Source organism: Fringilla coelebs (assembly GCF_963513975.1).
Source record: "Fringilla coelebs genome assembly, chromosome: Z".
NCBI classification, from domain to species: domain Eukaryota; kingdom Metazoa; phylum Chordata; class Aves; order Passeriformes; family Fringillidae; genus Fringilla; species Fringilla coelebs.
The window spans coordinates 23083667-23109699 of NC_140031.1; the positions used below are offsets into that span (position 1 = coordinate 23083667).

General features: G+C 37.3%; 1 protein-coding gene across 1 annotated transcript in view; it reads left to right on the forward strand.

Moving 5' to 3' along the window:
* Positions 1-7695: 7695 nt before the first annotated feature.
* The window catches only part of DMGDH (dimethylglycine dehydrogenase), a 31067-nt gene continuing 12729 nt past the window's right edge, over positions 7696-26033 (forward strand). Inside the window, exons 1-9 of the mRNA XM_084224973.1 lie at positions 7696-7800; positions 8237-8441; positions 14906-15154; positions 16378-16576; positions 19858-20027; positions 20194-20347; positions 21237-21402; positions 23832-23962; positions 25789-26006. Of these exons, the coding sequence (XP_084081099.1) occupies positions 7711-7800; positions 8237-8441; positions 14906-15154; positions 16378-16576; positions 19858-20027; positions 20194-20347; positions 21237-21402; positions 23832-23962; positions 25789-26006 (1582 nt within the window). The 5' untranslated portion in view covers positions 7696-7710. The remainder of the gene's footprint in view (positions 7801-8236; positions 8442-14905; positions 15155-16377; positions 16577-19857; positions 20028-20193; positions 20348-21236; positions 21403-23831; positions 23963-25788; positions 26007-26033) is intronic.

A 26033-nucleotide genomic window follows, 5' to 3' on the forward strand; every position in this document is an offset into this window, starting at 1 on the left:
GCTTACTGTTAACTTGCAAAAATTAATATGTAATCAGAAAAAAGAACCTGTGCATGTGTGTGGTGCACCAAATACAGATCACCTGTGGTGTCCTGCACTCCCACTTATTTTACTTTTCATTCACCACCACTTACTGTATAAGCGTGGTGTGTGTTCTGCTGGCAATTGCATTTAAAATGTTGTGAGATCTCCATTCATAAGACATAAAACTGGTAGCCTTTATTTCTGAGTGGGAGACATAGAAGACTAGTTATACATTAGAAAGTCTGTTGCCAGAGAAGTTGAAAGTGTACGAGGAGAGATAAAATTGAGTATAGATTAACTGAAGAGAAAGATACTGTTGTTTCATGGTAGTCTGTATTGCTGCTGTAATAACACGTGCTACCTTGCCTCACATCCAAAAAATTACTTCTCAAAAATTTGTGATCAATTTCCACATGTAGCTTGTTGCTTGGCAGTCTGTGGATGAGGCAGTAGAGAGGAGGATCACTTGACTTGCAGAAGAATAGGGCTGCTTAGGGCAACAGTTCTGGTTTTTGCTGAACTCAAGTAGTGGTGAAAGTACAATGTGGAGCAGCAGGTGTGGGCATTGACAAAAACCTGTTTCTATAATGTTTTGTCTTAATCAAAGTAGGAGATGCCAACTCTGGGAATGGCTCAGTTGTTTAGAGCATGGTGCAAATAACACCAGGGTTGTGAATTCAGTCTCTGCATGGGCCTTTCACTTAGAAGTTGGACTTGATGTTCGTTGTGGGTGCCTTGCAACTCAGAATATTCTGTGAATCTGTGAACATGGCAAAATAGATAGAACATGAAAGTAAGTACCAAGCTTTTTTCTTCATGAACATGTACACTGACATAGTCTACTGACTTTGGTTTTAGAAATTTATTAAGGGGCCTTACTAAGAAAGTATTTTTAAAGCCAATTTGTTACACATACTACAGTACTTTGGAAATACCAGGTTTTGACATTGTGATGTTATTCCTCAGCTTCTTCTTGAGAAATAGGATCTACATATAAAGGTATATTGGATAAATAATGTTTAAAGTTGCAAGCAAAGTTGTTTTGTTGTTTTCTGGTTTTGTTGGGTTTTTTTTTCTCTTTTTATTACTACTGTTTACCTGTATGACCCTCAAACAATATTTACTTTAAAAGTAGAGATGAGTGAACTGGTTAAGTCTTAAGCTATGTGTGTAAACTCCCAAGTAGAAACCGATGTGTATTATGATTGAAGCTGTAAACAAAAGAAATGGGAAAGTGTAATTGACTTTTTCTAACTGTCTGTAATTTTTTCTCTTTTTTTTAGTAAAGAAGCCTCATCTCCTTCCTTAGGGAAAGACAGAGCAGACACAGTGATCATTGGAGGTGGTTGTGTTGGTGTGAGTCTAGCCTATCACTTGGCTAAAGCTGGCTTGAAGGATGTTGTCCTGCTAGAAAAATCTGAGCTCACTGCAGGATCTACCTGGCATGCAGTAAGAAATGTTTTGTTCATGTCTCAAATTAACAGTACTTTCTGTATACAACGGTAGGGGAAGTTTCATTACCTTTTTATTCCCTCTCTTTCTTTCATCCCTGTGATGTCATTGCTGACATTACATAAAATCTTGGAGGAGTAAAAGTAACAAATGTACACTCTGGGTTTTTTAAGCCTGCATATTTGTCTGCATTCTAAGGACAAGAACTAAAAAGACATACATGTACTAATGTCAGGGTAGCAACACCTCCTTTCATAATGTTATTCACGTGGCCATACTGGCTCACAATGTGCATTTATGTAATTCCATATTTTCTGAATCTATATCTGGAGTAGGTAATGTAACAAAATTAAATAAAGCTTGCCACAATAATGCAGTAATGGATGCTTTTCCCATTTATTTCCAGCTGTTCTTAACTGAGATTGTTATCCCAGTGTGTAGCAACACAAAAGAGCAGAAACCCAACAGTTTGGTGTCTCTAGATCTATTCTGTTAATACAATAGAGCATTTATGCAATCATTTACATTTCAGAGGACAAATTAATTAATTACATTTTATTTGTACTCTCATGCTTCTTCCAGAGGAGGAAGTCTGAAGTCTGCGCTGCTTCATCTTAGTGCAGATGTTTTGTGGTTTTTTGGGTTTTTTGAGAGAACAGTATTAAAAAATGAAATGAAAAAAAAAATCATTGCCTGCAGTGTATAAGTAGTATACTTCTTTTTACTTGCTTTTCAATAAACAAAGCAGAAGAAACCATACTGTATGTAGTAAGAAGAAACAACATTCAGTAATTCTACAATATAACAGTTCGACTAACAGAGCAGTGCCATGTAAAGTGTCAGATCATGCATCTTGTGTATTGAATCATAACTACAAAATACACAGAGGCGCAGACTGAATTTCATTTTCCCAATGCACATACAAAACAATATGTTTGTAAAAAACAATAAAAATCTCCTAGTTCTGTAAGGAACCAGAATCATGAATGGTGTTGTTGCTGAATGTTTCCTGTGTTCTTGTTGTTACACTTGCTCACCCTAACTTACTGCTCATAGCAGTAGTAAAACAACCCTTCCTCCAGTACTTTTGCAGTTTTTAGTGAGTGCAACATTGGAGCCCTGAGTGAGGGTCAGTTTCAAAGGTAAGGAGCTGGAGTTCAGCAGAGAAAATACCTGCACTGCCAAAATTGACAGAGATGCTTCATGACACCTCTTAAAAGGAGTTTGATGTGATTAACACAGCTAAACACCTAGTTATGGGCCATGTTGAAATAGACAACTACATGGTCTATTTTCATGGTCTTCATTTTTTTTTTTGTTGAACTCAGTATTAGAGGACTTTGTCTGAAGATGAAAAAGTTGGTGACATCTGTTCCAGATGAGTAGAAAGATCAAAACTATGACAGTGAATTCCTTGTTATACCAGATACTGTGTATTTATCAGCATTTTCCCCGCTAAACACAGATGACACTAAATACAGATACTAAATACTGATGACAATTACAGGTACTGTTGAGACATGAAATGACACATAGCACATTGCCTACAGCCACAAATGTTCCAAGTCTGGTTCAGATGTTGCTGCACTATACCACATTTTACTTCTTTCACCGTCCAGGAGGTCCTGCCAGAGCACAGGATCTTGTTTCAGATAGCTAATATTCCCGTGGTGTTGCTGCCAAAACTTTCTTTCCCTTCTCGGGTCTGAGATAACTTTGACTTTCATGTGTACTATTAAGACAGCACAACAAATGTGCACGTGTTTTATATTATCAGTTATGAAAAGGTGTGGCAGAATGAGTTGTTACATATTGTATTTTACTTTTTCTTGCAACATGCCATTGATTTTGGTGCTGACGGTAAAGCGCAGCACAAGTCAAATAATATGTTACAATTTGGTCACACTTGCAAGAGAGAGTTTAATACATCTAACAGTGTTAATAACATTTTCCTCCAAAAAGTTAATTTAATAATGGCATTAGAATAAAATCTGAAACTGATTGAAATAGAACAAAACTGATATATGAACTTTTCAACATTTACAAATTGCAATGATAAAAGTGCTTTCAAATATTTGTGTCAATTGTCATAGCAAAGTGGCCATTCTTTAAATTATTTTTCCTGATCATGTTTATGTACAATCATAAAGTCTCTTAGAAAAATGGAGTAAAGCCTAGAGAAAAATCTCCTTCAGGCTACAAGAATGGTTCACTATGAAATTCAGGAAAACATGTAGATGCGTTGGAAAGCCAGCTGGGCAAGAGCAAATTCATGACTGAGTTCCAGAGAAAAATGCAGTATACTGGTGATAGAGCAGGAAAAAACTGAAAATCAGATCCTGTGAAGAGGATGTTAGGAAAGCCAAACCTCAACTATATATAAGATTTGTAGGGAAAATGAAAGGCAGCAAGAACTGCTTCTACTCCTGCATTAATAGCAAAAGGCTGAAAAAAAAATGAAAATAAGTGAATGAGGTGAGTAATTCAGTCACAACTTGCACTAATTAGGTCTCAGTGCCTTCTTGCCTCAGTTTGCTCTGACAGGGTTTCTCAGGAGAGGAGAGTAACTTCAGGGGGTGGATGAGGACCAAACCAGGGATTACTGGAGTAATTTGGCACGAGCTTATGTGTTGGAGTAGACAGGCTGCATCCAATAATGCTGCTGATTCATCACAAGGCCACAGATGTATCACATTTGAAACACTACTGAAATTTGTGGAGATGCCAGAGATTTGGCAGAGGGCATATGTGTATGAGTTTTCCTAAAAAGACAAAAGACTGAGCAGAGGAGCTGAAGGTCACCTAACCCTAGTTCAGTTCTCCAGAAAATCATCTGGTGAGTCCCAGGTCCATAAAGGAATAAAAAATGTGATTTGCAAATTCAGTCAAAATAAATTTGTGATGAATAAATCATGTCAGATCAAATCTGATTGCTGTCTATTACAGAATATGAATTCTTAGACACGGGAAGATCAGTGGATGTGACTCACTAGATTTTAGCAAGGCTCTAGACACCCTCTCCCACACTATCCATTTATTCAGCTGAAGATGTTGCAGTCTATATGGCTGGACAGCTAGAAAGTTAAAAGACTCTTTGGATGGCTGGGCTGAATGGGTCATATTCTACCCAAACCCTGGAAATGAGTGGAATGTCTCAGGAATCTGTCCTGGGGCCCATCCTGTTTAATATCTTTACCAGTGATTTGGAGTAGGCGCTGAAGTACCTGTGGATCCACTTTTGAAGTTTACACCAAACTGTGAGGAGTGGTAATTGCACTCAAGGGCAGGGCAGCCATGCTGAGAGACCTAGGCAGGCTGCAAGGATGAAAGGACAGTTTTATGGAATTTAACAAGGCCAAATGCAAAGTTCTGTATGTAGCTAGGAAAGTAGAGCAGCCACTGTCTTTGAAGATTCTCAAAGAATCTGGAAAAAATCTTGAGAAATGTGGTCTGATCTTGTAGCTGACCCTGCTTTGAATATTAAATTTAAGAGAAATCTCCTAAGGACCCATTCAATCTTTTTGTTTCATTAAAATTGTTTTATGATTTTATTATCTTAATTTTTATTTAGTGAAATTGGGTTATAGTTGTTTGCCAGCTGCACTCTTGAAATCAGAAACATTTTATTATCTCAACCCAAAAGGTGTCAAGTGCATTTAAACTTCTTTTCTTCACTGGAAAATGTAAGAGAATGAAGTATTTATTTAATCCCTGCAATTAAATGCTCTTGAACATATATGGGCTTGTAGCTAACTTGCAAGTGACTTGTGACCCATTTAGTTCCAAATGACTGCACCAATAGTGACCACTAAAATGGAATTTCCTTATATCTGGGAGATTCATTACTACATTTGAAAGAATAACAGAAGGCCAGAAAATGTTTACATAAATAAAAGAATACAGTAAAAACAAAATTAGATAATAAAATTTGCAGGTAGAAGTAAATTAATTCCTCTTAGGCATTGTTCATGGCTAAGGAAATTTAAATATTTCAATGCCTATTTTATTTCTTTATTCTGTACACACTGAAAAAAAGGCCCTTAGAATACATTTTCTGAGAAACAAACAAGTTTCACCTAAAAACTCTGCAGTAAAACAGCCCTGGGGATTACTCTAAGGTAATTTAAACACATGTGTCCACAACATGAACACACATTTATCAAATGAGATAAAAATCACATTTAGTCAACTATCTAGTCTTCAGCTGTGTCCTGTGTGATGCTGATGGTTCAATATGATAATAAGAAATTAACAAGGAATATTTAATTTAGCCCAGGAACTTCCTGAAATCAACATACCTGCTTTGCGCTTGATAGGGGCCCTTACTAGATGAATCTCCCTCCTACAGGTTTCTGTGATCTCTTCTTCAACTCAGATTGTAATGAAAATTGTCAAAAATACTTAGAGTCAAATTTATGAATAGAATATAGACAGAACTGTAAAATATTATACTGACAAATGATTAATTTTCACTCTTTTCCACTGGATTATCTGGGCACTTCAATAATCCGGTGCACTATGATATTGTATATAAATTGAGATATCAGATAGGAGAGAACAACTGCAACAGTATCATGGGTTGGCAGGCTTGGTAAGAGAAGACAGATGGGAAAACACCTGTGCAGAAAACAGAAATGGCTTAAGTACAGAAAAGATTTATTTTTATTTTTGTAGCAGTTGGCTCTATCCATGTGTTGTTTTTCTTTACAGTATCTTGGCAGTTCCTTTTTAAATGACAGTTGGAAGGAAGGCAAGAACACTGCATTTCTAATCTATATTGTTCCTATTTCTTATTTCAGGCTGGTTTAACTACTTATTTTCATCCTGGAATAAACCTGAAGAAAATCCATGCTTACAGCATCAAACTCTATGAAAAACTGGAAGAAGAGACAGGACAGGTAATCCCCTTAACCTTTGAAGTGTTAATTCAGAGCAATCCCAATTGCAGCAATAGTCTTACAAAAAAAGTGTAGTTGAAAACGGTGTGAAGTAGGAGTATATGCCTTTTTATTGAAATACATTCTTCTTCATGCCCAGTCACTACATTTTGTCGATGGTTTCCCAGATCCCTCTATAGTTTAGGAAAATGGTGCGCATAAAACATCTCAAGACACGACAGAGAGTCTGCAACTTTAACTTGATAAAGGAGCTAAAATAGTGCAAGGAATCTGGAATGAACAGATTGATTATGATACATTCCTCCCTTAAATATGTCTGCTTAAAAATTCATATGATATGATGCAGTCTGTACTTGAGAAGATTGCTGCAATTCTTCGTGTCTCTTTCAGTGTTTTTATTTAATGACTTAAGGAATGGATATGTGGAGAAACACAGGAGTCATCTTTTTCATTTGGCATCTCTCAGCCTCGTAGATATCATTTACTAAACTTGTGTTTACTTATTTTGGACAGCAGCAGAAATTAAATGAACCTCACTTTACTAGTCTTATAAATTTCATATATTTTTAATATTTGTCATAAATATATATGACATATATTTTTCATATTTGTCATAAAATGCTTTTTTCTTCTTTCTGCTACTCAAATAAATAAGCTGCCACATCAGATTATCATTGTAAGTTCCAGTGAAAGATTTATTCAGCCTTATCATTGTCCTGTGAGATAACGTAGAAAAGGTAAAGAAAAGTAAGCAGTCAGTGTCCAGCTCTGTAAGGATGTTTAATTTATTTAAAAGACAAAACCAGTGAGTGTTTTTTCATTGTGTTTATACAGGTGCTTCGTTAAATACATTCAATAGGAAGTCATGCAAATGACAGCTTTTAAAATAAAATATATCATATATACTTATTTTTGAAAAGTATCTGATTCTATTTTTGAAACTGTGTGAGTGCATATACCAAGTATTTATTAGTTGTTAGTAAAAATGAATGTATCATGGCATTCAATAAACACTTCTTTCAACTGTTTTGAAGATAGTATGCATTAAGTTATGAAGCTAATTTGATAACTTCTTGAAAAATTATTATTTTCCAGGAGTCTATATCCAAGGCCTCTTCCTTTAAGGGCCCATAGCATACTTGCATTTTTCTTAATGATGTTAGTGGAAAAATTCCTGTCGACTCTCCTTAGCACAGAAAAAATACATATATGGCAATCAGGAAAGGTTCTTTCAGTAATTTGCTGTTTCTCTTTGATTTAGGCTGTGGGGTTTCATCAGCCTGGCAGTATCAGGATTGCTTCAACCCCTACTAGAGTGGATGAATTCAAATACCAAATGACTCGTGCTGGTTGGCACCCAACAGAGCAATATTTAATCACGCCTGAGAAAGTGCAAGAGCTATTTCCCTTATTGAACATGGATAAGGTAAAAAAGCCAGTTTTATGAAATATAACTAGCAGTGCAATTAAATATTGGTCTATCAGAAATATACATGTGTGGTCCCCTTTCTTTATACAAATTGTGCAACAGATTCTTGTTTTTCAATGGAAAAAAGACATATCATAGCCTAAAATCAGAATTTGTGAATTTTGTGCATACTGTATGTTAGAGTACATACTAATAATTACCATGTCTATAATATTATGATATTAAAGATTTGCAACCTTTGATTCCATGGGAGATCTGAGGAATTTAACTGTCATAGGCCATTATAAGGTTGGGTAAAATTATTATATATTTTGAAAATTTCTTTAACTTCCTGAAGTTTGCTATATTCAAGTAAGAAAGTAGCTTTATTAAAAAAACCCAAATTTTGATAAATTGTTCTTTCTTTCATTTGGGGGATTTTTCCTCCATTTAGGTTTTAGCTGGCCTGTATAATCCTGGAGATGGTCATATTGATCCTTATTCTCTAACTATGGCCTTGGCTGCAGGAGCCAGAAAATATGGTGCTCAATTAAATTATCCTGTGCAAGTGACTAATCTGAACTCCCGATCAGACGGGACGTGGGAAGTTGAAACTCCACTTGGAATAATCCAAGCAAAGAGAATTGTGAATACTGCAGGTAGGATTTAATATAAGCATTTGAGTGCTTTTCAGATTAACACAAAGCACCTGTACTGAATTGCGTGGGTTACATGTATAAGGAATATATATGGTTTTGAACATTCACTTTGTTTGTGGTTTGCACATATTTCTTTACAGTATGGTGAAAATTTAGCTCTTACATTGATTGCCCTTGAATAGGCATTAAAAATATTTGCCCTGATTTGTCTCCAGCAGTTAGTAATCAGACTGCCCTGTTAGATTTTAGTAGCAAAAGATGCCTTTACTGGTCTACAATAAGTTGTGTAGGAGAGAGTCCAGGTCTGGAGTCACAGACTCATAGAATGTCCTGAGTTGGAAAAGACCCACAAGGATCATGGACTCCATCTCCTGGCCCTGCATAGCAACATCCCTAAGATTTGGGATGTTGCTCTGCGGGGCAACACCATTTTCTGAGAGCATTGCTCAAACACTTCTTGAACTCTGTCAGGCTGGTGCTGTGACTGCTTCCCTGGGAAGCCTGTTCCAGTGCCCAACAGGTGAACTGCCCATGTCTCTAAAACCTGATGAAACATACCAAGGAAGGCCCATGGAATGTACGTAGGAAATGGAAATATTTTCACTGTTTCTTCGAAGAGACTGAGAATTTGACCTTGTCTGTTTCACTATGGTCTTTGTCCAAGATTTAACTCTATCCACATATCCTTGAAATGGAAGATTTTTTTGTTGTCCTTTGAGTCGCATTTTAAACGTGTGCTTGGCTTAACAGTGCGTTTTTTGTATGTCATAAAAATTGCCTAACTCAAGGGAGCTTGTATTTACATATACTAATGTTATTCCTCATTGTGTTAAAGAGGCCAAACTGATGTTTCTGCTTCAAAGAACTTTTGGGCGGGTGTCATTTGGAATTGTGTTTATTTTCCTAAGCAACTTAATAAGTCTAAAAACCTGTATTCAATCTAAATTTATTCACTTATTATTACGCTGCTTTATACAAGTGTAGAAAAATATATTATTAGTGAAAGGTCTTATGTGAAGCATGCTCTCTTCTTCCTAGTAGAAAATTTTCTGTTTTCTGTTGTTTCAAAACATGTTGAATATTTACCATATAGATTAAAGTTTTGCTGACTCTGCCTCAAACTGGATTATATTTGCATTTTTAGGGCATTAGTCCTGCATACCTCCCATTGCAGTGAATCATCAGTCTTCAGTTGGAGGCTGTGATACACCAAGTTGGCTTTCTTACTCAGATGGGACTAGTGAACTTAGAGAAGAATACACCTTTATAATTCCTTTCTTTGTATTTGCAGCGGAACAAAAAAAATGTGAAAGCACCTTTTTCTAGTGCAAGGCAGATAAAATGAAGAAATTAAGTGAGACAGGGACTCTTCTTCTTGGTGGGTAAAGTACCATAGGTGACAATTGGAATGATGAAGGAATTGAACTGGAAGGGGAATAGGTTGGGAGAGCAAAATGCCTTGGAAAGATTTCTGGAAGTGTTTAGGAGCGCTGGCAGCAAGTGGAACAGTTAGATGATAAAGGACTTACTGAATAAGGAAGCTCAAATCAGGAGTGAATGGCAGCAGTAGGGGTGGCACCAGAGAGATAGTGGGAAGGTATCTGATTTGTTTCATTAAGGAAACTGAAGCAAGGAGCTTTTCAGATGAAATTATTAGTAAGGATACTCAAGGAATGGTTGTATGGGGAAAACTGAACTGTTTAAGCATGAGCAACTGAGTGGAAAACTGACCTGTTTAAGCATGAACGGCTGGTGTAATATGTAATAGAAAGGGAAGGGTAGGTGGGAGTGGATTGGAAGGAAGAGAAGGCTGCTGGCACAGAACCTGACAAACAAGGGAGACTGACTAGCACATGGTGACAAAATAGCTGAAGAAGAATGTAAGGACTGGAGTAAAGCAGAGCTTGAGACAGCAGAAAAAAAAAGGGAGAGAAATATAGAGAGGGTAGGATCAAACAGCTGGACTCTCAGGGGATGTGCTTTAGCGGTCTTTCTTTCGGATTCTGGGATATAGACAACCCTGTCCTGTGTCAAATCATTCCAAGCTTTTGGTAAAGACCTACAGGAAAACTCATGGAAAAGTGTACTTTCTTATATATGCCTTCCACACATGGGTGATCACCTGCTATTGCTATATGCCTCCCTGAAATAGCAAGGCTCTGAGGCACTAAGCTTGCTCATGAGTGCCACATAATGAATTTTGGAGGGAAAGAGGACTAGAAGAGTTTAGTATGCTTTTTAGAAGCCTACTAAAGAGGCATAAAAAATTTTATGTAAATCACAAAGTCAAGCATTTGGAAAGTGAGAGGTGTCAATATTTAATTGCCTTTGGACTGGCAGTTCATATGTTTCAGACATGAACTATGGAACAGCCTTCAGTTACAAAATCACAAGCTCTGTTACAAATAGGATCCTTATGTCATTTGTTACACAGTGTGGCTATATTGGTCTGGAACAGATCTAAGATTATGAAAGGGAAAGGCAGCTCTCTTGGCAATCAGATTTATTTAGGCCACAAACTTCCAGACACTCATTATTCCCACCTATTTGCTCTGCATCGTATGGATGAAGTATCACAGATGTAGTAATTTTCTTAACATTTTTTAATGTAGTTATCTTTCTTTGGCTAAGATATTGAGTTGATATTAGGCAGGGTTTTCTGGTAAATGCTTTTCGGAGCTTATTTGCAAATAATAGAATGCACTCTTGTGAGCTTTTCATAAGTCTTTTTTATTATTTAATAAGCTTTTAAATCAACAATATATTTACTTAATTCTCCTGTGTAGTTAACTGTTCAGCCAAAATGAATATTTGAAGCACATATTGCTTAACATTCTGGCTAATGATGTAAAATCAATACTGTTTAACACATATCTCTTATAAATGTTTTCTCAGATAACATTAATTCTTTTTCTTAGCCTTGCCTCATTCCACTACAGATCATGACTTGTATAATTTTAGGCCCATGTTGCAGAGAAAAATACATCAGAAGGCTCTTTGCATTCCCTCTCCCTTTCCCTGCCTCAGCCTGCAACCGACATCTGCTGCAGAACTGGAACAAACTAGTTCCAACCAATCTTTAGCTGTTCCTTTTGTGAGATTTCCATTTTAGAGGAAAGCAGATGCCTAATAAATAATCCCTGACATGAAGCAACCATACTGAGCCTGCTGAAGCTATTTGCAGCCTATTTATAATGGAATGTTTGATTAAAGTCTCCAAAAATAGTGAATTTTGTCTCTATATACAGTGTGGGTGTGTGTATATAAGCCTGTATTTTCAGACATGTACACACTATATATATATATAAGCATTTTTATATAGTGGTAGAAGATTTTCTTTTTCAAAACCAAGAAATGGTCAGATGACATACTTCAGCAGATATGTTAAGTAATACTACCACTAAATATTTCAGCATCAGATGTTTGCAGTGTCTACAATTTAATCTTCACGAATGTCCTAGAGATATAATGTATGCCTTCATTTATCTCTACTATGTGTGATATGACTTGACATCTGCTTCCAATTAGAATTTTGTTTCAGAGAATATATTTTTTTTTTGCCATTTTTGTTTTTGTTCAAAAGCCTTAAACAAAGAAACCATAGTATTTTTCTTTTAGTAAATGTCACCTTTTGTTATTTTAAGCAATTAAAAAAGTACTTATCATAAGTGTGACTTTTAAAGAAGTATAGTACTGTAAATTTTACTTTAAACAAGCCTAAACTATTTGTCTCTTACTTAAAAACACTTTAAAATTAGCTCTGTGTCTAATGTTACTCTCATCTAATTGCTAAAAATTTTATTATTATTAAGAAAGAAACAAAGCTGTTTCAAAGACCTAATTTTCTGCTGCTTTAACTTTTTCTGTCCTCTGTGGATCATTAGCTCACCTTACCTTAAAATAGTTTTATTTGTAGGTGGCATGGAAATGCTCAAATCAAAAGAAGCTCCCTAATGATTGTTAGCTGCCACTTAAATCTGCATTTGCGTGTGTCTGTCCTGTGTAACGAAGGAAACCCTGGCATATGTGCTAGAAATCAAGATTTATTCAATTTTTTCACCGTCTTCTGTATAGGAGAACATAAGTAATGTTTCATTAGCCTTAAAGGATGTTTTGGATCACTCACTCCATGTGATTATGGCACAATCATCCCTCAACCAATTTAACTGACATAACAAGTGTTCTGGCAGTGAGTCTCCCCCAAATGCCATTTAGAAGCAGAAGCCTTACATACAACAGCTGCAACAGGTGCAAGTTCCTAGCATTTACTGGGCAAGGGATTTTAGCTGAACAGATCTCTTGAAGGTGATGCTGGATTTCCTCTGCTGCTTTGCCTTAGCTGGCTGTCAGTAATTGTTAAGTGAATCACCGCAGAAAAGGTTTTCCTTGGAAACTTCACATTTTTAAAAAACTGTGGGTGTCAGGCCCCGTGGCTGGTTTGTAATATTAAATAAGAGACTGACAGCCATCCTGGCATGGAGGAATGGCACAACGCCAGCACGGCCCAATTCAACTTTCCTAATTGTCCTGGCTTCGAGCCCTGCCGGCGGGGAGAGGACGCATTCCCAGTTAATGTCAGCAAGCAGCAGGAGCCGGCTGCTCCCCACGGGACAGGGAGCCAAGCCAGGCTGGCCCAGCCAGCGAGGGCTCTGTCCAGCAGGGCACAGGGGCTGAGCAGGGCTGGCCCAGGACTGCGGCTCCAGATGGACTGGTGGAGATGGGGCGCAGTCAGACCCACGGTGACGAAGCCAGGAATGTTACCAGGGGTCGGGAACAGGGCTGGTGACGGTAACCGAGGTCAAATGATGCCCGCCAATCGATAGGCAGGGCTGCGGAGTTGAGACTGAGCTGAGGTCAGGCTGAGAAGTAGTGCACGGATCAGGGTCTGGATCAATGTGTTCCATGGCCAGGCACAGGCATGGTTGTGACAGAGCTGTAAACAGGCTCACAATCAAACCAGCTCAGACAGGTTCTGGAGGACCTGAGCTGACCTGGAATGGCACTCCTGTGCCCTTGGGTATGGGTGGGTGTCCCAGGTGAAGCTATTCAAGCTCATTTATGCCTTTTGGTGTCCTTGGGGCACTGAGAAATTTTGACTAGGTCTTGGAGAGTATGGAATTGAAGAGAGAGGTAGGAGAATTTGGTTAAGACAAGTAAACAGGAAAAAGGAAGAAAAGCTGGGCAGCATGAAGTGTATGTCCCAGGAGAAGGGACAGTGTGTTAGGTAGAAAATCTTGCTGGAGATATTTTGTCTTAAGCAGTCTGTAATCAGCTGGTTACACAGGAACCAGGCTGACTTGCCCTCTTTCACTTGGTGCCATATGACACACAGCCTTTTATTTGGAAGGGCCTGCTACCTCTTCATTGTTTTTCATTTTGTCTTCCTCCAACCCTCACTCCCAAACTGCCCTAAAACTCTTATTTCATTGCATTTTCCCCTTTCATTCCCACTCTTGGACCTCTGGTCCTTGATATAAAAGTCAGGAGAGTAGGGCTGAGGGATATTCAAAGCAGCTTAGAGCAGCTGCCGTTCCAGTCAGTTGTACCTGTCTGGTTCCCAAATCTGTTCTGTTCCAGCCTCACAGCAGATGTGAGAGCCATGATGCAGAGCCCAAGCTAGTGTTTGGCAGTTAGGAGGTTTCCACTACTTCATTCTGACACAGATACCTCACTAAGTGAGTGTGCCTTACACAACTTAGCCTTGACAAATCCTAAGGCAGAGAATTAGGTCTTCTCTCTCACGGTATGCATGAAGGATCTTGAGCCAGCTGCAGAGGCAGGGGAATGGTTGCTTGCATTTTCTGGTCAGAGTCTGCATCAGAACTTCTAATTTGACGTCTGTGGGAAAGCACACTTGACTATTCCCCAATACAATCATCATTATGCATTGATTGCTGTGTGAGAAACATAATTAATGTGAGTCACACGATGCATGTGAAAGAGGAGAGAAACTCCAATTCCTGAAGGTCAGTTGCCTGAAAAGTACTGCCTTAGTCTGTTGGGATGTTAGGACTTAACTAGCGTGCTGGTAAAGCATACTAGCTTGTTTGGTTGATAGTAAGGGGCTTGGTTGACACTTCTAATGTGAGTTAATTTATTCTAGATTTTAGGTGTCTCTAATTTTCTAGGAGTACACTGCAGACCTACTTTACTGAAATAAGCCATGGGGTTTCTGGAACTGTTAATTAAATTCTCTTCTGAACTTTTAGAAGTCTAATTTATAATTTGATATGTGCATACTATAATAATATATAATAGTATAATTAGGAAAAAAGGACATGGATTTATGGAAGGAAAAAATAGGCTAGATAATATGAAAAATAAAGTGAAAATTAGAAGAATGGGGAAAAAACTGTCACACATAAAAGCACAATGTGTAGTGCAAATATTTTACTGTCATTTTCCATTCACTGAAATTAATGTTTGAATATTTCTATTTTGGTTTTGTTTTTTTTCTTTTCTAGGCTTCTGGGCCCGTGACGTAGGCAAGATGATTGGCCTGCAGCACCCTCTAATACCTGTTCATCATCAGTATGTTGTAACATCAACCATCCCTGAAGTGAAGGCTCTTAAAACAGAATTGCCTGTGATTCGTGACTTAGAAGGATCATATTATCTAAGGCAAGAAAGGGATGGTCTTTTATTTGGTCCATACGAAAGTGAGGAGAAAATGAAGCTCCAGGAGTCATGGGTAACAAATGGAGTCCCACCAGGTGATTAAGAATGTTAAATCTTTAAACATAATAAGCACTAGCACATATTTTAATGTGCATAAATCCTAGGCTGTCATGCTGCCTTATGTGACAGAAAATACAAAATATTTGCAGTGCATGATTGCAATGCAAAAACTTTTTTCAGAGAATAGTTATAACTCTAACAGTAAAAGATAACAGAAATACAAACGTAATGTAAGAAAAGCCTACTACAATGTAGTCCTACCCTACTTCCTGAGGAGGTGCTTATGTGTTTTAGTTAGAGGCAGTCAAAATCTGTGCTATATAGCCTATTTGGCCTGAATAGAAATGTTTCTGAGTTACAGTTCTCTCCAGCATGCTGACAGGGGCCCTGGATATTTACTGATAACCCAGAGATAATGTGATTGTCAAATAGGAACAGTAAAGGAATGTCTTAGACAAAATGCTATGCTTGATGTAAGTGCAAGAGAGCTGTAGATATGTATACAATACAAAAATGTCCTATGTCATGCAGCTGCTTACTAAAAACCATTATAAATTGTTGTGTTATATCTAGGCTCCAGCTTTCCATTCACTTCCAGACAGAAAGTTATACGAAGTCATTAGTACTGCTGTTTTAAAAAACACAGTATTTCCTAAGGAAGGGTGGGTAACACATTTCAGTTTTGGATAGCCCTGTGACAGCTTCTGGAACTTACTGTCTCCAGTAGCATCAAGTGCCTCTAGATAATGGTGTTCAGCTGTGCTTGGAGTCCAGACTGAGGGGTGACACATACCCAGAAATTTGTATGATTTCATGGAAATCATAAGCAGATGCAGGAAGTATCTTTTTTCCCCTCCTCAAATTATTGGCATATTGAGAAAAATAAGTGGGTCTTATTAATGTAGAAGAAAGTTTCTGTGTGTCTTCACTTCCTTTCTACTTCATTGTTGAATTTGCATGACCTTAGGGTTAAACAAATATGTATAAAGGATAGTATAATTGCAGTGACAAATAAACTTGGTCCTGCAGGTAACTAGTTTTTTATGCATTCTGTTTTTCCTATGTAGATGGCAAAGGCTTGAACATATGCACTGATTATTCTCATAAAACTTTTATATATAGATAGATAGCTGTATTGATCTAAATAGCTGTATTGTAGAGATAACTATATTTATGTATAGATACTATAGCTGTATTGAAAATGTATGTGCTCTCTGTGTAAATAAGCATATATAATAAGAGTCAATTACTTGTGCAGGATTTGGAAAAGAACTTTTTGAGTCTGATTTAGACAGAATAATGGAGCATATCGAGGCTGCCATGGAAATGGTCCCCGTTTTGAAAAAAGCAGACATCGTAAACACAATTGCAGGTCCTATCACCTATTCCCCAGACATTCTTCCTATGGTGGGACCACATCAGGGTGTCAGAAATTACTGGGTAGCTATTGGTTTCGGGTGAGTAAGTTCTTTGTGACAATTTTTGTCTGTCATATTGTTAAAATAGTAGTCAGCTCAAGCTTTGTGCATTTTCATGGGCTTGGGAGTTGTTTTTGCACATATTTTGTGTTAAAATGTAATTGTAAATAATCTTAATAACTACAACCTGTATAATGTAAGATCATCTTTCTCTCTTATTTCATTACACTCAGTAATTTTTGGTTTCATCCTTTTAATCTGGAGGCCAATACCTGTGACATTTTATGAAGCAATAAAAAATGGTAGTACTTTGTACTGTCTATGCAGCAATTTAAAGTCACAAAAATACTGGGTTTAAAAGTATACTTTCCAGTTAATTATATTTCTTGCTTTGAATTACACAGTATTTTACAGTTGTTTGTTGTATGTAAAACAGGTTTCACTGAAGTTGGACAAAAATGAATGTGCAGTATACAGTTCTGTGGGAAGAACTGAAGGTGTATTAAATAAAGGCATTCCAGTATAGTGTGTGACTGACTGCTCCAGGGATACAAATCCAGTGTTTCTGACTGTTGAAAGTGGAGCTGAAAAATTACATTGCTGGGTATTGGAGGAAATCAAATAAAGAGGGCAGTGCAACAATAGATATACATGGTTTACTGGTGTCATTCTCCCACCCATTATGGTATTTTCTTGAATGTGATTTACTTCTTATTTATTATGGCTGCACTGGAGCAAGTGTTAAAGCACCAACGTCTCTTTAGTCGTCTTAGTTTGACCATTGATTCAAGATGGATAGAATGAACCAAATACAATTCCAAGCAGATGTTATTGAACACATTCTGTTTACATTGCTTTTCCAATTGCCTAATTTGCTGTTCAAAATCCAGCTCAGCTTTTTCCAGGTTTCTTTCATTCCAAACCAAACAAACCCTCCGATCGTAAGATAAGGCAGTATCACTAGTGTGCTTTCTGAGGCTCTCAAAATAAAAGAGCTTGGTAATTTTGCAATGATTCATTGTGAAAGGTATTCACCTTTGCTGCTTGGATTTTTAAAAAAATAATGTTATCTTTCAGTAACATTTGCAGAACTTATAGTTACAAAAGCGGTTTGCCTAGACCTTGTTCACCAAAACGACTGTTTAAGTTCATTACTCTGTGGCCAGACTTTGGAGCATGTTTTTCTTTCTTGGTCACAATGGGAGCAGAATCAAATTCCATATGTAAAAAACTGAAGATTAGTGTTATGTGTTTGATTTTTTTAAAACTATTTATTTCAGGAGTTTGATTAATCTCATAATGTTTAGACACAGGTTGCAGTTATGTGGCTGTCATTGGATTACTTTGTCTGCTTTTCAGGGACTTTTGACTCTCTGTTCTATGCTTCTGGGTCACTGCAGTGATTCTACCAGTGTTGTAATTTTTTGTGTGCATTAGCAAATCCTTATCTTGCAGTCAACTAGCAGGGACATTGTGACAGAGGACTTAGTGCTTTTAGATTAGAGGATTTTTATTATCTAAAATTAGCAGCTTGCTAGGCGTTTTAACATGCAAAGAAGTTAAGTATAGTTAGCAGAGCTTGTAGCACTATTTATTATTAAGGTTGCTCAATGCTTCCCATTTTTAGTTACTTAAAGTTTTGAAAACATTAACGAGAGTAGTTTAAGGATTTTATTCAGAAAAACTTAATTCAAAGCAGTGAAACCATTCCATAACCTGGGACAAAAACACTAGAAAAGCTGTCACAGCGTGCAGAGACTCAGATTTCCTAGGAATAGGAAGGGAATGACTTGAACGTCGGTGAGACACAGCACCTCATAAGTAAGACACAAGAATCTGATGATACAATGGGGAGTTAATCTGTCAGGGATTGGAAGGAGAGATGAAAAACTGGAGAAAAATAGTTCATGTTCCTGAAGGAAATTTTGTCTGACTCATAAGAAGGCTGAGATTCCTACACTGTGTCACTCTTCATAGCTACTTGTAATATCCTGTCCCTGAAATACATATTTCATTCTTGTGCAGCAGAATTGTGGTTGTTGCATTTACACAATCTGCTCCCTCTTATCTGAGATAAAGAGGGATTTGGGCACCCTATGTAATGTAAAATCTCTGATAATGTAGGCCCAACTAAGAGCACCGAAATCAACGGGGTGCGCAGTCAGTGCTGCAAAACGGCAAAATGCGGAGCTCTCTCGGTCCCTTTGCAGGGCTGCACATGTTCCTGTACCTTGTCTGCACTGTCCTGCTCCTGGGCTTACCCTGCCATCAGCTCAGCAGTCCTTGGCTGAAGCTGAAGGTCTTCCTTGTGTTTGCTGTGTCACCACTCACAATCTCTTCCCTGCTCTCCTTTGCTTTTGGCTGCCCTGAGTGGCACAGACAGACTTCAACTGCCCAAGATTTCATCTGGAGCTGTACTTGAGGGCATCATGGTACCAACGCTTGTACCCATGAATAATGAAGAGTTGCTGAATTGAATTAGCACCAGCAACAGCTAACTTTTCTGTAGTGGCAGTTTACAAGCACTGCATCCACTGCAGTGATAGAAGTTTCTGCTGAGTCTGAAGATTTGTGCTGAACTGCACTGTACTAACTGCAGATGGAAAAATTATTTAATGTACTCAGTTTTTTGATGTTTCTATTTTATTTAAATAAATAAGTAAATAATGGATACGATACTATATCAAATTCATATCATTGCTATTATGCATTCATTCTTCTTGTGCATATGCATTAGATGAAATTATTACTTCTTTTTTTTCTTTTTGGTGAAGTCCTTGCCTATTTTAACTGAAAATATAGAATTCAGATTGCAAAGTTGATGACTAGCAATTTAAGTTGGTTTTAGCTTCATTATTCTGCATGAGTGTCTATGGTTTGCTGCATGTTAATCTAAACTTGATTTGGGACAGACTTACTGTTTAGTCAAGGATTTTTCTGTTCTGCTCGTGGGAGAATTTCACAAACAACTAAGAATTAATTTTTACATATTCTAGATGGAAGGATATTTTGGCAATTTTTTTGAAGATGTGGTGGTGTTAAAAAAAATTAAATCATTTGATGTTAATGATTATTTGTCATTAAATTGCAGCTGCTGTACATTGCCAATGATATTCTGCTGCTGATAGTGGAGCTGTAGAATTATCCATTAATATACAATTTAATTTCTGAAAAGAGAACAAAACAAAACAAATTTTTTAAAAAAGAGGGAAAAATTCAAAATACTTTGGGGGTTGTGTTAGAAGTCTGTGTTAGTGCTGATTTTAAAAAGCAAAATGTGAAATACTTGGTGCTGCAGGACTTTTTTTCCTGTTTTTAAGGTATGGTATTATACATGCTGGTGGCATGGGGAAGTACCTCAGTGACTGGATCCTTGAGGGGGAGCCTCCATTTGACCTGATAGAAGTAGATCCAAACCGCTATGGAAAGTGGACCACTACGGAATACACAGCAGCCAAAGCAAGAGAATCTTATGGCTTTAATAACATTGGTAAGGAGATATTTTTTAAAATACGTTTATGTCCTGAAGATGGATTCCAGCAAAGCCTGTATCTAGATTTCTCAGCTTATAGATGTATTTTCTATCTTGGATCATGATCTTAGCATGCTGTAGTTTTTGGTGATTTTTGGTTTGTTGGTTTTTTCCCTCCCTCTAGTTGGTTACCCTAAAGAAGAAAGATTTGCTGGGAGACCAACAGAGAGAACCAGTGGGCTGTATGATTTGCTAAAGTCAAAATGTTCAATGGGATTCCATGCAGGATGGGAGCAACCTCATTGGTTCTACAAACCTGGAGATGAGACTGGATACAAGTAAAGAAAATATTAATTTTTTTTTCTTCCCCTAAAAATTGTCATGATAGCAAGAGGCAATCAATTTAAATTTAATGAGAAGCAGACATTTATCATTTATTTCAGTAACAGCTATTAGATGGATATTCCATTTTTGCTTTTTCTATAGTTTAGAGTACATTTTATTCCAATAATGAAGATATTTCAAAACACATCAAGGTATCTTGTATCTGTTCTAGGTTTGAGATATCAGAAAGCAACCTAGCTCATGGAAGAGCTTGGAAAACAACTTGTTCATTATCAATGTGTGTTTTTCTCCATCTCTTGGTATTTGATCAGCAGCACAGTATAATATTTTCATGAGAAATCTCATTCCTCTCTGTGTAAGTGTCTGGAGAGGAGAAGCCAAATCTTCTTTGCTTTTTTTTCCCCCTTCTCTATTCCTGCTTACCTAGTTACCTGCCTGCATCAGGAAGTCTCCAGCAAATAAATATTTTCTGTGGGATATTGGAGTCTAATCTAAATGAGGCTCATAAAGAAATAAAGAGACACACTTTGCTGTTCAGAAATAAACACCTTTGACACCTCAAACTTAAATAAATGATTCATCAACAAAGTATGTTGTAAATTTACTCATGACAGACCACTACTTATTCTAACATTTGAACAGTTCACAGTTTATTATACAAAGTGGTTGATATAATATCAACCCATATCTTTCTGTGTTGTCAAAGGATTTTAATTATTAAGCTGGGTTAGACTAAGGAAAATATTGGGTAAGCTACCTACAGCTCAGAAAGTCTATCTTTTTTGGATGATTATTAAACTGAAAAAACTGAAGACTACGTTTTGCTGCAAAGAGCACAAAATTTCTAAATTGTGTTTTATGTGTCTAAATGCTCTGTTTCAGACCCAGTTTTCGGCGCACAAATTGGTTTGACCCTGTGGGTCGTGAGTACAAGCAGGTTATGGAAAAAGTTGGTGTGATTGACCTGTCACCATTTGGCAAGTTTAAAGTAAAAGGCACAGATTCTGTTAAGCTGCTTGATCATCTATTTGCAAATGTTGTTCCAAAGGTAAATGGAACAGTGGTAACTGTTGTAATGTATAATTTAGACAAGGTCTGTTTCAGATATGGAAAATGAACTATAATGATAGAATAAGATTTCTTGGATACCAAATACACAGATCCTTTGGAGAAGTTTCTGTGTCAGATGTAAAAGCACACAAATGGAGTTTATACTACACTAGCCCCACGCAGAAGTACCTTTTGGCAGAGATCATTGAATCAGAATGGATGAGGTTGGAAGGGACCTCTGGATGTCATCTTGTCCCACCTCCTGTTGGACCAGCATCACCTGGAGCTCATTGCCTAGGAGTATGTTCAGATGGCTTTTGAGTTAACTGGGCAATTAGCTCCTATGCTTAGCCACTTTATAGTAAAAAAAGATTTCCTTATGTCCTCAGACAGCCTCCTGTGTTTCAAATCTTTTTCTAAAAAATGGAAGTGAATCCTACCTGGAATTTTTTTACAGTAGAATAGCTTGGCAGCTGCCTGCCTAAAATTGTGCTTTAAGGTGGTAGCTTGAGCAGCAGAGCAGAACAGTGGAAGGGGCTCTTGCCTGACCACAGTTGAATGAGTTCCCAAGGGAGAAGCTTTGTTTTTATTTTCCAAATAAAACCCATTGTTTTCCTCTACTCATACTGACTCTGCTTCACACCTGGCTGCCTGGTGCAGGCAGGGTTTCAAATACTCAGGAGATTCCACTTCACCTCACATGTACCATTTCTTCTCGAGTGTGGCTGTTCATAGATCCTCAGAGTACGATCCTGGGCTCAAAAATGGCATACTGTGACTACTCCAGATTTCTTATTTTTGGCCTTCAGGTTTTGGTCCTGAGTCCTTTTTTTTTCCTACTTTGTCAAACACTCTCATGTACTGTCTTTAACTTTAGAGATACACTTCCAGCCAGCAGATTGCTCCTTTCTGAATTGACGCTGCAATTGCAGGATGACTTGGGTTGGTCATTTCAGCACAGAATTTCATTAAGTATTTGCAGTAGCTGTCAGTTTTTGTTGCTTGACACCAAAGGGAGAAAACACAGGGAAACAGCAAGTATGCTGAGACTATAGTTTTGAAGATAGATAAGCTCTTCTGAGAGGTTAAAGTCAACTCAGTGGGAAGGCACAAGATTGATATCCTAGGAGAAAAAAGAACTTGAATTTCCATCTAGTCATGTTTTTTTACTGTATTAACTTTGTGATAATTTGAATTGAATGTTTGACTTTGGTCTAGTTTGGGGCAGAGGCAGAGTAACTGTGTCATCACTGGGCATGGATAATACTTGCTGAATATGTGAATATATGGTAAAGGGAAATCAAGATTAAACAGGAAATTATGGGAATAAACCAAGTGCTTTTTACGGAGTTTAATCAGCAATGCTAAGGGAAAGTTAGGTGGCAAAGCAGAAGGTACAGTTATGAGTCCACTTCAAAATCCAGCATTCACAGCTGTTGTTATTTTTAGCCCCATTCATGCTTGTCTCCATCATAAAATAATTCAGTGGAGTTACCAGAGATATATTTGTATTGCAATTGGATTGAGAGTGACAAGCATCAGGTCCTGAAAATTCAACTGTATGCCTGTAATATGCCAATAACTATAACTTAACTATAACTATGGCAGAATTAATTGATGTAATAAGGCCTGAAAAATAATCTTAATATCTGAAAAACATTTTTCTTTGCTTGGCTTATTGTGTGGAATCTGGCTGCTGACTGGGTTATTGACAAGTTTTGGTGAAAGCAAAATGATTAAAGCAGAGGGATTAAATTCTGCCTCTGGAACCAGGCCAGCATAACAGCTATGGAACATTCACATTTCTGTTTCTAAGGATGATATATGTATGAACATGTATGTGTTTTATGGTCACTGCTAAGTAACTGTTGCTTGAAATTCTGTCTCTAGGGATTGAGTTTCTATATGGAATCTGATTCAAAAGTGCAGACATATAGATTCATAGTCAGCAACTACAAAAAATAGAAAAGCATTCATAAATCAGGGCCACAAAAGCATAAGCCAGCTCAGTATTTCTCTCTTTATAGTAAGGGGAAAAGCATATGTTATTCTCTTGGGATTTAAAACCTTAGTCACAGGATTGAAAAAGAATATTCATGTTAATTACATGGAGAATTTTTTATTTAGATGAAAACAAATGTAGCTTAAGAATGCCTTGTGTAATGCATAATTAGAAAATATTTATAAAGGTCTTGATTTAACTTATTTTAAAAATTTCCATTTTTTCTATAAAGGAAAAAGTGAAGTTTCTGCTCTAAATCTTGAGATTGGCCAGTTGTATATCTCTCCATTCTTATTAAGGCACAGCAGAGCAAACATTAAAAAATTGTTTTTTCAAATGAAGACAAGTAACCATATCTTTAGTGATGTTTAAGAATTCAAAGGTTTTGTTTTGCATTCTTAATAATCACAAGTTTTACTCTGTAGGTGGGTTCCACAAATATAAGCCATATGTTAACACCAAGAGGAAAAGTTTATGCTGAGCTAACTGTCTCTCAACTGTATCCTGGAGAATTCATGCTTGTAACTGGGTCAGGGTCAGAACTCCATGATCTGAGGTTAGTGCATTTTTTTTATGCAGTAAGTACATAGTGCTGTTAGTGCACAGTCACATTAGTACAGAAAAATTTTTACTAAGTTCCAAATTTTCAGTTATGACTCATCAAATTTTTAACAAAGTTCACGAGAATTCTAATTATTTACTGATTTTAGTTTCTTAGAAACTTGGTTGACTTGAATTCTGAAGTATAAGCAGCTGGGTATTGGATTATTGCTGATGTCAAAGGATGGAGAACTTGCTAACAGTTATGTAATATACTTTATTGGAGGTAGTTCTTGTTTTGTTGTTGAACCTGTTTGTCTTTGGCATTGCATGATGTAACACAGCATGGCTGTTCCTTTCTAGTGTGTTCTCTTACGCAAAAAAGAAAATTGGCTCTTAACAGGGATGACCCCAGAGGCACTGACCTGGCCCAGACAGATAGGCATTCTTGGTGCTGGGGTGGTGTCTTCTGCTTTGGGCTCTTTTCACAAGGTGAAAAGGAGGAGAGGAGAGGAGAGGAGAGGAGAGGAGAGGAGAGGAGAGGAGAGGAGAGGAGAGGAGAGGAGAGGAGAGGAGAGGAGAGGAGAGGAGAGGAGAGGAGAGGAGAGGAGAGGAGAGGAGAGGAGAGGAGAGGAGAGGAGAGGAGAGGAGAGGAGAGGAGAGGAGAGGAGAGGAGAGGAGAGGAGAGGAGAGGAGAGGAGAGGAGAGGAGAGGAGAGGAGAGGAGAGGAGAGGAGAGGAGAGGAGAGGAGAGGAGAGGAGAGGAAGAAAAAAGAAAAGAAAAGAAAAGAAAAGAAAAGAAAAGAAAAGAAAAGAAAAGAAAAGAAAAGAAAAGAAAAGAAAAGAAAAGAAAAGAAAAGAAAAGAAAAGAAAAGAAAAGAAAAGAAAAGAAAAGAAAAGAAAAGAAAAGAAAAGAAAAGAAAAGAAAAGAAAAGAAAAGAAAAGAAAAAAGTAGTTGCAGGATTACTTCACTAAATTACTTCTTATAGAAAAGCATTGGAATCGACATTTCTTGTGCTCTTCTTACTGGAGGTTGCTGGCAAGTCAGTTAATCAAAAGGAATCAACACATTATAGATTGAAATTCACTACCCTGACAGGCAAAGAATAATGTACTGTTTCATAACAGCCCCACAGGAATGGGTAGGAGCACTGGCAAATTCAAAAACCAAATTTGGCAGAGCCAGATCTAATGTATTTAAATCTACAGATTTTCTGCAGTCCTGTTTGGTACCTAGGCCTCAGATCTTACCACACTGCTTAAAAATATAGTACTCCATAAGATTTTTAAATTTACCCATTTAATTTATTGTCTGAGCTTCCTGAAAGATAATTTGCAGCTGTTGTTTTTTATTAAATCCTAACTGAATTTCCTGCCAATACTTTGAATGCTCTATTCAGGAAGCAACAAACCTGCTTGTACATTTCTGTTGTCACAGAATTTATTTAGAGATTTCTTATGTTCATAGTGTTTATTCCCTACTCTTCCTGTATGTTAACATTTTATTAACACATTCTGGATCCAAGCCCAAATCTGTTGTCATTGTAGGAGACCACTTCTTTCTCTTATCTTAAAATACTGTTCTACCCATTTAAATGCTGTTCTTTCCTGGCAGTATCTCAGATCCCTGTGTTCCTGTATCAGTGTCTCACCAGAAAACTCTGTTTAACATCAACGATGGATTTATCTATCTAATGTAGCACATAGTTTGGTTGGTTTTGAGATTGGGGACTGGGAGCTGTTGGGGAAATGAAGACTAACAAAAAATAACGCCTAGTAAAATCTTATAAAATTCAAGTTTTTTCATAGGAAGTGTAACATCAGTGTTATTTTTTATATGCAGATGGATAGAAGACAAAATAACAAGAGGTGGATACAAGGCAGAAATAGAAAACATGACAGATGAGATGGGAGTACTTAGTGTAGCAGGTCCATATGCACGACAGGTCCTCCAGAAGTTGACAAATGAAGACCTAAGTGATGCTTCATTTAAATTTCTCCAGTGTAGACATCTGAAACTTTCCAATATTGCTGTTACTGCCATTAGGATATCTTACACAGGTAAGCAATGGAAAAAGCATATACTTA